Source organism: Stomoxys calcitrans, chromosome 1 (assembly GCF_963082655.1).
Source record: "Stomoxys calcitrans chromosome 1, idStoCalc2.1, whole genome shotgun sequence".
NCBI classification, from domain to species: domain Eukaryota; kingdom Metazoa; phylum Arthropoda; class Insecta; order Diptera; family Muscidae; genus Stomoxys; species Stomoxys calcitrans.
The window spans coordinates 29500895-29514007 of NC_081552.1; the positions used below are offsets into that span (position 1 = coordinate 29500895).

The following is a 13113-nucleotide window of genomic DNA, read 5'->3' on the forward strand; positions in this document are numbered from 1 at the left end:
AATATATCAGCAACGTGCTCTTTTCTTATATAACTATATATCACTTATTTGAACCCCATATTGCCATTGGCCTCAAAATTGGATATTAAATTCGTTTTCTAATCTCATTTAAACTCCTTATTGTAAAAGTCAGCAAATATGTCCGCTTTGGGGTATTGGCCCTAAAAACTATGAATATTTACTTCCACTCTCTTTAAGACCCAAAATGTCTTGGTGAGCAAATATGTCCTATTTGGGGGTTGTTATGATGGTGGGACGTCCCCTAGATAGTTGGTCCCTAATGTTGATATCAGATACGAGGTCTACTCCCAAATACCTTTAATTTTAGCCCCATATTTGCATAGTCGGCAAACATGACCGGCTTGTGGGGTGTTTTGTGGGATGGGCGACCACTCAGTGAGTTGGCCTTGAAAATATATATCGGATTCGTGTTCCACTGTAAAAATCCTCTTATTTGAGCCTCATATTGGAAAAGTCAGCAAATACTTACTATTTGGTTGGTGTTGTGGGGGTGGGGTGGCCCCATAGACACTTTTCCCAAATATTGATATCAGATTCGTGGTTTACTCTCAAAGACCTTTCATTTGAGTCCCATATGGCTATGGTCGTAAATTTGTCCCCTTTGGGGGATGTTTATGGGGAGGGGCGCCCACCCCCCCCCCCACCCAACTCTTGGTCCCATATTTGGATAGCAGATTCTAATTCTATGCTCGAATACCTTTTATTTAAGCCCCATATTCCCATGGCCAGTAAATAAGTCCTGTTTAAGGGGTGTTTTGGGGAAGGGGTGGACCCCCAGAAACGTGGTCCCACATTTGGATATTAGATTCGTATTCTACTCGCAAATACCTTTCATTTGAGTCCCATATTGCGATGATCGGTATATATTGGGTTGCCCAAAAAGTAATTGCGGATTTTTCATATAGTCGGCGTTGACAAATTTTTTCACAGCTTGTGACTCTGTAATTGCATTCGTTCTTTTGTCAGTTTTCAGCTGTTACTTTTGGCTTGCTTTAGAAAAAAGTGTAAAAAAAGTATATTTGATTAAAGTTCATTCTAAGTTTTATTAAAACTGCATTTACTTTCTTTTAAAACATCCGCAATTACTTTTTGGGCAACCCAATATGTCCGATTTAGGGGTGTTTTGGGGGTGGGGTGGCCCCATAGACACTTTTCCCAAATATTGATATCAGATTCGTGCTTTACTCTCAAAGACCTTTCATTTGAGACCGATATTGCCATGGTCGGTAAATATGTCCGATTTAGGGGTGTTTTGGGGCTTGGGGTGGCCCTCTAGCACTTGGTCCGACAATTGGATACCAGATTTGTTTTCTTATCCTAAATACCTTCCATTTGAGTCCCATATTGTCATGATTGGTCTAAATTTATGTTTGGTAGGTTTTAGGGTGGGGCAGCTCCCCCCTAGGTACCCCATCCGAAATTTGGATACCAAATTTTTATTTTTAGGGTACTATATGAGAGCACACAAAATTTCGCTTAAATCGCACCACCCATCTCCGAGATCTGGCGTTTCTGAAAATAAGGATTAGGGGGAGGGTCCGCCCCCCCTTCAGATACCAAAAACGTAGTACCCTATTTTCACTATGCATCACTATGCAGCAACTGTGAAAATTTCAAGAAAATCGGTTCAGCCGTTTCTGAGTCTATAAGGAACACGCAAACATACAAACAAACAAACCTACAAACAAACACAAATTGATTTTTATACCCTCCACCATAAGATGGGGGTATACTAATTTCGTCATTCTGATTGTAACTACTCGAAATATTCGTCTGAGACCCCATAAAGTATATATATTCTTGATCGTCGTGAAATTTTATGTCGATCTAGCCATGTCCGTCCGTCTGTCCGTCCGTCCGTCCGTCTGTCTGTCGAAAGCACGCTAACTTCCGAAGGAGTAAAGCTAGCCGCTTGAAATTTTGCACAAATACTTCTTATTAGTGTAGGTCGGTTGGTATTGGTATTGTAAATGGGCCATATCGGTCTATGTTTTGATATAGCTGCCATATAAACCGATCTTGGTCTTGACTTCTTGAGCCTCTAGAGTGCGCAATTTTTATCCGATTGGAAAGAAATTTTGCACGACGTGTTTTGTTATGATATCCAACAACTGTGCCAAGTGTGGTTCAAATCGGTTCATAACCTTATATAGCTGCCATATAAACCGATCTGGGGTCTTGATTTCTTGAGCCTCTAGAGTGCGCATTTCTTATCCGATTGGAATTAAATTTTGCACGACGTGTTTTGTTCTGATATCCAACAACTGTGCCAAGTATGGTTCAAATCGGTTCATAACCTGATATAGCTGTCATATAAACCGATCTTGGGTCTTGACTTCTTGAGCCTCTAGAGTGCGCAATTCTTATCCGATTGGAATGAAATTTTGCACAACGTGTTTCGTTATGATATCCAACAACTTTGCCAGGTATGGTTAAAATCGGTTCATAACCTTATATAGCTGTCATATAAACCGATCTGGGGTCTTGACTCCTTGAGCCTCTAGAGTGCGCATTTCTTATCCGATTGGGATGAAATTTTGCACGACGTGTTTTGTTATGATATCCAACAACTGTGCCAAGTGTGGTTCAAATCGGTTCATAACCTTATATAGCTGCCATATAAACCGATCTGGGGTCTTGACTTCTTGAGCCTCTAGAGTGCGCATTTCTTATCCGATTGGAATTAAATTTTGCACGACGTGTTTTGTTCTGATATCCAACAACTGTGCCAAGTATGGTTCAAATCGGTTCATAACCTGATATAGCTGTCATATAAACCGATCTTGGGTCTTGACTTCTTGAGCCTCTAGAGTGCGCAATTCTTATCCGATTGGAATGAAATTTTGCACAACGTGTTTCGTTATGATATCCAACAACTTTGCCAGGTATGGTTAAAATCGGTTCATAACCTTATATAGCTGTCATATAAACCGATCTGGGGTCTTGACTTCTTGAGCCTCTAGAGTGCGCAATTCTTATCCGATTGGAATGAAATTTTGCACGACGTGTTTTGTTATGATATCCAACAACTGTGCCAAATATGGTTCAAATCGGTTCATAACCTGATATAGCTGTCATATATACAGATCTGGGGACTTGACTTCTTGAGCTTCTAGAGGGCGCAATTCCTATCCGATTTGGCTGAAATTTTGCAAGACGTTTTTTATTGTTACTTTCAACAACTACGTCAAATAAAGTATAAGTCGGTTCATAACCTGAAATAGCTGTCATACAAACCAATCTGGGATCTTGACTTCTTGAGCCTCTAGAGGTCGCAATTATTATCCGATTTGCCTGAAATTTTGTACGACGTATTCTCTCATGACCATTAACATACGTGTTTATTATGGTCTGAATCGGTATATAGCCCGATACAGCTCCCATATAAATCGATCTCTCTATTTTACTTCTTAAGCCCACAAAGAGCGCAATTCTTATTCGAATTGGCTGACATTTTACACAGGTCTCCAACATAAATATAACTTAATTGTGGTCCAAACCGGACCATATCTTAATATCGCTCTAATAGCAGAGCAAATCTTTTCTTATATCCTTTTTTTGCCTAAGAAGAGATGCCGGGAAAAGAACTCGACAAATGCGATCCATGGTGGAGGGTATTTAAGATTCGGCCCGGCCGAACTTAGCACGCTTTTACTTGTTTTGCCTAAGAAGAGATGCCGGGAAAAGAACTCGACAAATGCGATCCATCGTGGAGGGTATATAAGATTCGGCCCGGCCGAACTTAGCACGCTTTTACTTGTTATATGTAAGAAGAAGATATCTAAATCTGAACCGATTTTTTCTAATTTCAATCGGCTTTGTCTCTAGGCCGAAAAACATGCCTGTATCAAGTTTTAAGACGATCGTATGAAAAAAAAACAAGTAAGAAGGCGTTAAGTTCGGCCGGGCCGAACTTTGGATACCCACCACCTCGGGTATATATGTGAACCACATTTCGTCAAAATCCAGTTAAAAATGCATACCTTATGCCCCATAGCAGCTCTATAGATATCATCCGATTTAGACCAAATGCTCATAAGTACAAGTCATTGTTCAACCGAGAGATCGGTCTATATGGCAGCTATATCCAAGTCTGGACCGATCTGAGCCAAATTGAAGACAAATATCGAAGTGCCCAACACAAGTCATTGTCCCAAATTTCGGCGACATCGGACAATAAATGCGCTTTTTATGGGCCCAAAACCTTAAATCGAGAGATCGGTCTATATGGCAGCTATATCAAAATCTGAACCGATCAGGGCCAAATAGAAGAAAGATGTCGAAGGGCCTAAGGCTAATCACTGTCCCAAATTTCAGCAAAATCGGTTTATAAATGTGGCTTTTATGGGCCTAAGGCCATAAATCGGAGGATCGGTCTATATCGCAGCTATATCCAAATTTGGACCGATCTGGGCCAAATTGACGAAGGATGTCGAAGGGCTCAACGCAACTCACTGTCTCAAATTTCAGCAAAATCGGATAATAAATGTGGCTTTTATGGGCCTAAGACCCTAAATTGAAGGATCGGTCTATATGGCAGCTATATCCAAATTTGGACCGATCTGGACCAAATTGACGAAGGATGTCGAAGGGCCTAACAAAACTCACTGTCCCGAATTTCAGCAAAATCGGATAATAAATGTGGCTTTTATGGGCCTAAGACCATAAATCGGAGGATCGGTCTATATGGCAGCTATATCCAAATCTGGACCGTTCTGGGCCAAATTGACGAAGAATGTTGAAGGGCCTAACAAAACTCACTGTCCCGAATTTCAGCAAAATCGGATATAAAATGTGGTTTTTATGGGCCTAAGACCATAAATCGGAGGATCGGTCTATATGGCAGCTATATCCAAATCTGAACCGATCTGGGCCAAATTGACAAAGGATGTCGAAGGGCCTAACAAAACTCACTGTCCCGAATTTCAGTGAAATCGGATAAAAGATGTGGCTTTTATGGCCCTTAGACCCTAAATCGGCAGATCGGTCTATATGGCAGCTATATCCAAATCTGAACCGATCTGGGCCAAATTGACAAAGGATGTCGAAGGGCCTAACAAAACTCACTGTCCCGAATTTCAGCAAAATCGGATAATAAATGTGGCTTTTATGGGCCTAAGACCCTAAATCGGCGGATCGGTCTATATGGGGGCTATATGAAGATATAGTCCGATATAGCCCATCTTCGAACTTAACCTGCTTATGGACAAAAAAAGAATCTGTGTAAAATTTCAGCTCAATATCTCAATTTTTAAAGACTGTAGCGTGATTTCAACAGACAGACGGACAGACGGACAGACGGACGGACGGACGGACATGCCTAGATCGTCTTAGATTTTTACGCTGATCAAGAATATATATACTTTATAGGGTCGGAAATGGATATTTCGATGTGTTGCAAACGGAATGACAAAATGAATATACCCCCATCCTTCGGTGGTGGGTATAAAAAACTACAACCTGTAGTTTGTACACAAATGCATATGGACAGACAGACGGATATCGCTAAATCGAATCAGAAAGTAATTCTGAGTCGATCGGTATACTTATCTCTCTTCCTTCTGGGTGTTGCAAACAAATGCCCTAAATTATTGTCCCCTGTACCATAGTAGTGGTGTAGGGTATAATTACTAACACCACCTGAGTATCTATTGGGTTGCCCAAAAAGTAATTGCGGATTTTTTAAAAGAAAGTAAATGCATTTTTAATAAAACTTTCACTTACACTTTTTTTCTAAAGCAATCAAAAAGTAACAGCTGATGACTGACAGAAGAAAGAATGAAGAATTACAGAGTCACAAGCTGGGAAAAAATTTGTCAACAGCGACTATATGAAAAATCCGCAATAACTTTTTGGGCAAACCAATATTTCTATCTCATCATCATTTCTCAGAAAGTTAACTTTTCAGTAAAGATCATGAACCAAAGTGTGTTATGTAATCAACTCTTATTTACGAGAAGCATTTTTGCTAATTGAACTGCAATCCATAATCGACCCAAAAGAATTCTTTCACGCACAATAAACAAAGCCTTATGTGGGCATTAAATATATTCATGCAACCTTCCTTTTTAAACAAAAGTTTACGTATATTTTTTATTTTTAATCATTTCACATTTATCAGTATTTCAACAAGTTTTCTAATATAATATAATAAAGGTAATAATAAAAAAATAACTTAAATCTAAAACTAAAGATTTCTTGAGGACTATGAAAAAAATACAGAATTTTTTTTTTTTACTCTTAAAATTGTTCATTTTGGTATTATCCATAATGTGTAATGTTTGGAAAGAGCCATGGGCAAAATATGTGCATCACATATGTGTATTTAAAAAATTTCATGACGCCATATACAACAAATAACATTGGGATTTCATAAAAAAAAAAAATTATAAAAAAACGCTCAAGAAGAAACCATGTCATTTAGAATTACAAATTTTATTTTCTTTCTTGTCCCTTGCCGTCTTACAGGGGTTTTGAGGGTAAAAACGACAAACAAACGTATCTACAGTTTATTTATTTATTTTTTTTTTTTTTTTTTTTTGGGGGGGGGGAGGTGGGCAGGAATTGGTTTTTTTTTTGCTTTTACTAAATACACAACATTTATATACAAAAGAAAAGAAATTTTGAATAATTTTAATAAAAAATTAAGTACTTGTTTGTGTTTTGAATAGGCATATAAAAAATATATGTATATCGTTTTGCTTTTTATATACAGCCAAGGTAGTTTTTCCAAATTATTTTTGCATAAGAAAACCAAGTGGTTGTTATTTGGTTACGTTTTTTTTTTTTTTTGTTACAAAATTGAGGCACTTTTGTCTTAGGATACCATGAAAGATTTCAATAGCAAACATATTCGTTTCAAGTCTTTAGACTTCTTTTAATCCTTAGTTTCTTTTACACAATTCCTACAAAATTCATTTAACAGACATATTTTGTTGATGTTGTAGTAGTTAAGAACTAAATTTCGGTTTTGTTTTACATTACTTTATTTAATTGTAATGTTGTTAAAAAAAATTGTCATGAGAACAATTTGTCACGTATTCATTAAGCCTTTTGTAGTGGTAGTAGTAGTGGTAGTAGTAGTTGTAGTAGTAGTATTTGTTCTATATTCTAAATATCACGCCAGGCGACAAGCATTGGCATACTCCACAGCATCATGTAATGTGGGGAACATTTCGAAGGGTCCCTCACCCAGCACCATACTATGCACCAAACAATCGTACACCCGATCAGTGGGTGTGGCAAAAAATGTACAAACTCCTCTTTTCTCCAGTTCATGCTTTACATCGGATAACGCTCGACTTCCCGCCACATCAATGTGACCCAACATACTAAAGTCTAATATCAAATAACGGAAGGACGAATTCAGATGATGCAGCGGGGTAATGCCACCATTTATGGTGGTGGAGCCATTTTGTGAGAGTGGTATATAGGAGGCTCTGCGGGTATTCTCACTATCAATTCCCAAAGCTTTGTTGAGAGCTTTGCGGAAATACATGGAGGTAGCAAAGTTCAGTGAGCCGCAATATCGGAAGATTTTCGTCTCAGGAACTTCGAAGGCATTGCGATGATGATTCATGTCCACATAAACAGCAGAGGCTTCTGGTATATAGCCCAGGAGGCAAGAGTACGGCTTAAGTCCTTTGATATACAGCGATAGGAGGGATATGCAAACGCCAATGAGAAGACTGCAATGGAAAATGAAACATTAGATAAATAAGGAAATAATATAAGAAAACAAGTAAAAGCGTGCCAAGTTCGGCCGGGCCGAATCTTATATACCCTCCACCATGGAGCGCATTTGTCAGTTCTTTTCCCGGCATCTCTTCGTAGGCAAAAAATGATATAAGAAAAGAAAGAAAGAAAAATCTGCTATTAGAGCGATATCAAGATATGATCCGGTTTAGACCACAATTAAATTATATGTTGGAGACCTGTGTAAAATGTCAGCCAATTCGAATAAGAATTGCGCCCCCTTTGGGGGCTCAAAAAGTAAAATAGAGAGATCGATTTATATGGGAGCTGTATCGGGCTATAGACCGATTCAGACCATAATAAACACGTATGTTGATGGTCATGAGAGGATCCGTCGTACAAAATTTCAGGCAAATCGGATAAGAATTGCGCTCTCTAGAGGCCCAAGAAGTCAAGACCCAAGATCGGTTTATATGGCAGCTATATCAGGTTATGAACCGACTTGTACTTTATTTGACATAGTTGTTGAAAGTAACAATAAAAAACGTCTTGCGAAATTTCAGCCAAATCGGATAAAAATTGCGCCCTCTAGAAGCTCAAGAAGTCAAGTCCCCAGATCTGTTTATATGGCAGCTATATCAGGTTATGAACCGACTTGTACTTTATTTGACATAGTTGTTGAAAGTAACAATAAAACACGACATGCAAAATTTTAGCCAAATCGGATAAGAATTGCGCCCTCTAGGGGCTCAAGAAGTCAAGACCCAAGATCGGTTTATATGGCAGCTATATCAGGTTATGGACCGATTTGAACCATACTTGGCACAGTTGTTGGATATCATAAGAAAACACGTCGTGCAAAATTTCATTCCAATCGGATAAGAATTGCGCACTCTAGAGGTTCAGGAAGTCAAGACCCAAGATCGGTTTATATGGCAGCTATATCAGATTATGAACCGATTTGAACCATACTTGGCACAGTTATTGGATATCGTAGCAAAACACGTCGTGCAAAATTTCATTCAAATCGGATAAGAATTGCGCACTCTAGAGGCTCAAGAAGTCAAGACCCAAGATCGGTTTATATGGCAGCTATATCAGGTTATGGACTGATTCAAATCATACTTAGCAAAGTGTTTGGAAGTCACACCAAAACGATATGTGCAAAATTTCAGACAAATCGGATAAAAATTGCGCCCTCTAGAAGCTCAAGAAGTTTTATCGGGAGATCGATGAATAAGGCAGCTATGTCAGGTTATGGATTGATTTAGACCATACTTTGCATAGTTGTTGGAATAAATATAAAATTTGAAACTTATAGAGACTGTACCAAAGTTTTTATACCCACCACCATAGGATGAGGGTATACTAATTTCGTCATTCGGTTTGTAACTACTCGAAATATTCGTCTCAGACCCCATAGAGTATATATATTCTTGATCGTCGGGACATTTTATATCGATCTAGCTATGTCCGTGCGTGCGTCCGTCCGTCCATCTGTCTGTCGAAAGCACGCTAACTTCCGAAGGAGTAAAGCTAGCCGCTTGAAATTTTGCACAAATACTTCTTATTAGTGTAGGTCGGTTGGTATTGGTATTGTAAATGGGCCATATCGGTCCATGTTTTGATATAGCTGCCATATAAACCGATCTTGGGTCTTGACTTCTTGAGCCCCTAGAGTGCGCAATTCGTATCCGATTTGAATGAATTTTGGCACGAAGTATTTTGTAATGATATCCAATAACTGTGTCAAGTATGGTTCAAATCGGTCCATAACTTGATATAGCTGTCATATAAACCGATCTTGTGACTTGACTTCTTGAGCCTCTAGAGGGCGCATTTCTTATCCGATTTGGCTAAAACTTTGCACGGCGTGTTTTGTTATGATATCCAACAACTGTGCTAAGTATAGTTCAAATCGGTCAATAACCTGATATAGCTGTCATATAAACCGATCTTGGGTCTTGACTTTTTGAGCCCCTAGAGGGCGCAATTCTTATCCGATTTGAATGAATTTTGGCACGAAGTATTTTGTAATCATATCCAACAACTGTGTCGAGTATGGTTCAAATCGGTCCATAACCTGATATAGCTGTCATATAAACCGATCTTGGGTCTTGACTTCTTGAGCCCCTAGAGGGCGCAATTCTTATCCGAATTGGCTAAAATTTTGCATGACGTGTTTTATTCTTACTTTCAACAACTGTGTCAAATATGGTTCAAATCGGTGCATAACCTGATATAGCTGCCATATAAACCGATCTGGGATCTTGACTTCTTGAGCCTCTAGAGGTCGCATTTATTATCCGATTTGCTTGAAATTTTGTACGACGGATCCTCTCATGACCATCAACATACGTGTTTATTATGGTATGAATCGGTCTATAGCCCGATACAGATCCCATATAAATCGATCTCTCTATTTTACTTCTTGAGCCCCACAAAGGGTGCAATTCTTATTCGGATTGGCTGACATTTTACACAGGTCTCCAACATATAATTTAATTGTGGTCCAAACCGCACCATATCTTGATATCGCTCTAATAGCAGAGCAAATCTTTTCTTATATCCTTTTTTGCCTAAGAAGCGACAAATGCGATCCATGGTGGAGGGTATATAAGATTCGGCCAGGCCGAACTTAGCCCGCTTTTACTTGTTTCAATTTCATTTATATACACATCGTTATACAGCAGCCATATACTTATTTTGTCATTATATTTAGAACATCAAGCAATTTTCAACTCTTATATTCTTAATTGCCATCTATATAGGACTATATCTTTACAAAACGCCCATATAAACCGATCTACCGCATTGATTTCTTGAGCATATAGAGGGCGCAATTGTCAACCGATTTGGTTGAAGCAAACAGTTTCTTTTATGACCTCCTCAATGGGTCCATAACCGTTTATAGCTCCCGTATATATCTCCCGATTGTACTCTTTGTACCCCTAGAGGTCCTATAGACCAAGTATTGTCTAAACCAGTCTATATCCTAATAAATCCCATACAATCCGATCTCCAGATTTGACTTCCTAAGCCTCTAGAGGGTGGAATTATTATTCGATTACACGATGGCTGAAATATTTCTCATAAACATAACCTCCAACATCCATGCCAAGTATGGTCTGAATCCGTCTCTATTGCTCCCATATAAACAGATCTAGTGACGTTACTTCTTTAGCATATACCGGAAGCAATCCTTATCCAAATTTATAATAAACAAGTAAAAGAGTTCTAAGTTCGGCCGGGCCAAATCTGTGGAACCCACCGCCATTGATTCTGCTCAAAATTTATACAAAATAAATTTTGTTGAAACTAAAACTAAACTTCTTTCAAACCAGCAAAAATTAAAAAAAGAAGTCAAATCGGGAGATCGGTTTATATGGGAGCTATATCAGGTTATGAACCGATTTGGACCATACTTAACACAGTTATTGGAAGTCTTAACAGAACACTACATGCAAAATTTCAACCAAATGGGACAACAATTGCGGCTTGTAAGGGCTCAAGAAGTCAAATCGGGAGATCGGTTTATATGGGAGCTATATCTGGTTATAGACCGATACGGACGGTACTTTGCATATTTGTTGGAAGCCATAACAGAAAACCATCTGTACAATTTCAGCCAAATCGGTCAAAAATTGCGGTTTATAGGGGCTCAAGAAGTCAAATCGGGAGATCGGTTTATATGGGAGCTATATCAAGTTATAGACCGATTTAGAACGTATCTGATCTGTTAAGAGAGTTCATTGCGTTCAGTGACGAAGCTCATTGTCGATTGTCGAATTGTCGATTTTGAAGTGAAGATCAGCCAGAAGCATTGCAAGAGCTACCAATGCATCCAGAAAAAATCACAGTTTGGTGCGGTTTATGGGTTGGTGGCATCATTGGGCCGCACTTCTTCAAAGATTATGCAAATCGTAACGTAACTGTGAATGGTGAGCGCAATCGTGAGATGATATCCTATTTTTGTTGGCCACAATGCAAAAGCTTGCCTTGCATGACATGTGGTTTCAACAAGACGATGCCACACAGCACGCCTTACTATGGACTTATTTTATTTCAATTGTCCATCTACAGGAGCATGACGAGGATTGCCACCTCCACCACATGCAAATGTGGTTACAACAACCTATAGGGTATGTGTAGGGTATGTGTATTATACAGGTGGTACCGCCCAACTTTGGCCTTTCCTTACTGTTTATACTTACCCAATGTCAATATCTATCAGCACCACACAAATGAATGTAGAGAGCCATGTCAACAGTTCCAATTTGCCTTGTTTGGAAAATTTCTTTAGTTCTCCTGCCTGCATGAACATGGGCTTAAGTGCCACTATAATAACGCCAGCCAAGACACACTGCAAAAGAAATACAAAATAGTTGGAAATTTCCTGTACATCTCCAAACACAGCACTTACTCTGGGTAAAAAACTAAAAAACGGGCCGGCCCAAAACAAAGTTATCAATATGATCAAAGCTGAAACCAATGAAGCCAGTTGCGTAGCACCTCCTGTCTGCTCCTGTATGAGAGATCGTGATAGCGAACATGCCAAGGGTATACATTGGAAAAATCCTCCCACAATATTGCCCACACCCATGGCGAATAGTTCCTGATTGGGCCTCACTTCATACGAATGCTTTTTGGCAAAGGTCAAACCCAATGACATAACTATCGAATAGGTAACAATGGCAATAGCTATGGAATCTACTACCAGATCTGGCACCAAATCCATGCGTGGTAATACTGGCATTGGCAAGCCCGTGGGTATATCGCCCACGGGCTTTATATCATATTTGTTTTTAACATCAACCAACATCGATATCACGGTGCCGCCAATGACGGCTATTAGTTCGGCGGGTAGGGGGAAACGACAATATTTCCGTAGGCAAGGCTTTATCAGTTCATTGCATATGGTCATGAAGACTATGATGCCCAAACAGAATAATAGCGCAGGTACATTTGTACTGGGCAAAGCGGCGCACAGATCTACTATGGTGTAGATAATTTTGAATGCTCCTTTGTGACGTGGCACTGTAACCCCGAAGACATCCTTCAGTTGACTAGTAACAACATGACAAGCTGCACCCGTTGTGAAACCATTCACCAGGGGATCACTGAGCAGGGATGACAATGTGCCTAGTCTGAAGAAGCCCATGGCAAGCTGGAAGAGAAAAGAAGAAAAGTTATTGATACAAAGCTAAGACATAACTCAAAATATATTTTTATTTCATAAAAGATTCTTTTGCAGAAATCATTTTTAGTTAATAAGCATCCAAAGATAATTTCTCTATTTAAAGGAGTTACAGCCATTTTAAGTTTTCTAATCCAATTTTATATTGAGCATCTATATCCTAATTAGCCTAAGAACATTCCATTGAGGAACAGGGCAAT

At 39.1% G+C, this 13113-nt stretch overlaps 1 protein-coding gene across 3 annotated transcripts in view; it reads right to left on the reverse strand.

The window, feature by feature from the left end:
* Positions 1 to 6905: 6905 nt before the first annotated feature.
* LOC106094653 (solute carrier family 26 member 6) overlaps positions 6906 to 13113 on the reverse strand; it is a 109120-nt gene continuing 102912 nt past the window's right edge. For all 3 annotated transcript variants that reach the window (XM_059370623.1, XM_059370614.1, XM_059370618.1), the window contains 3 exons: positions 12140 to 12883; positions 11931 to 12079; positions 6906 to 7709 (listed from right to left, as the gene is read on the reverse strand). In XM_059370623.1, coding sequence (XP_059226606.1) covers positions 7139 to 7709; positions 11931 to 12079; positions 12140 to 12883 — 1464 coding nt within the window. In that variant the 3' untranslated portion in view covers positions 6906 to 7138. The remainder of the gene's footprint in view (positions 7710 to 11930; positions 12080 to 12139; positions 12884 to 13113) is intronic.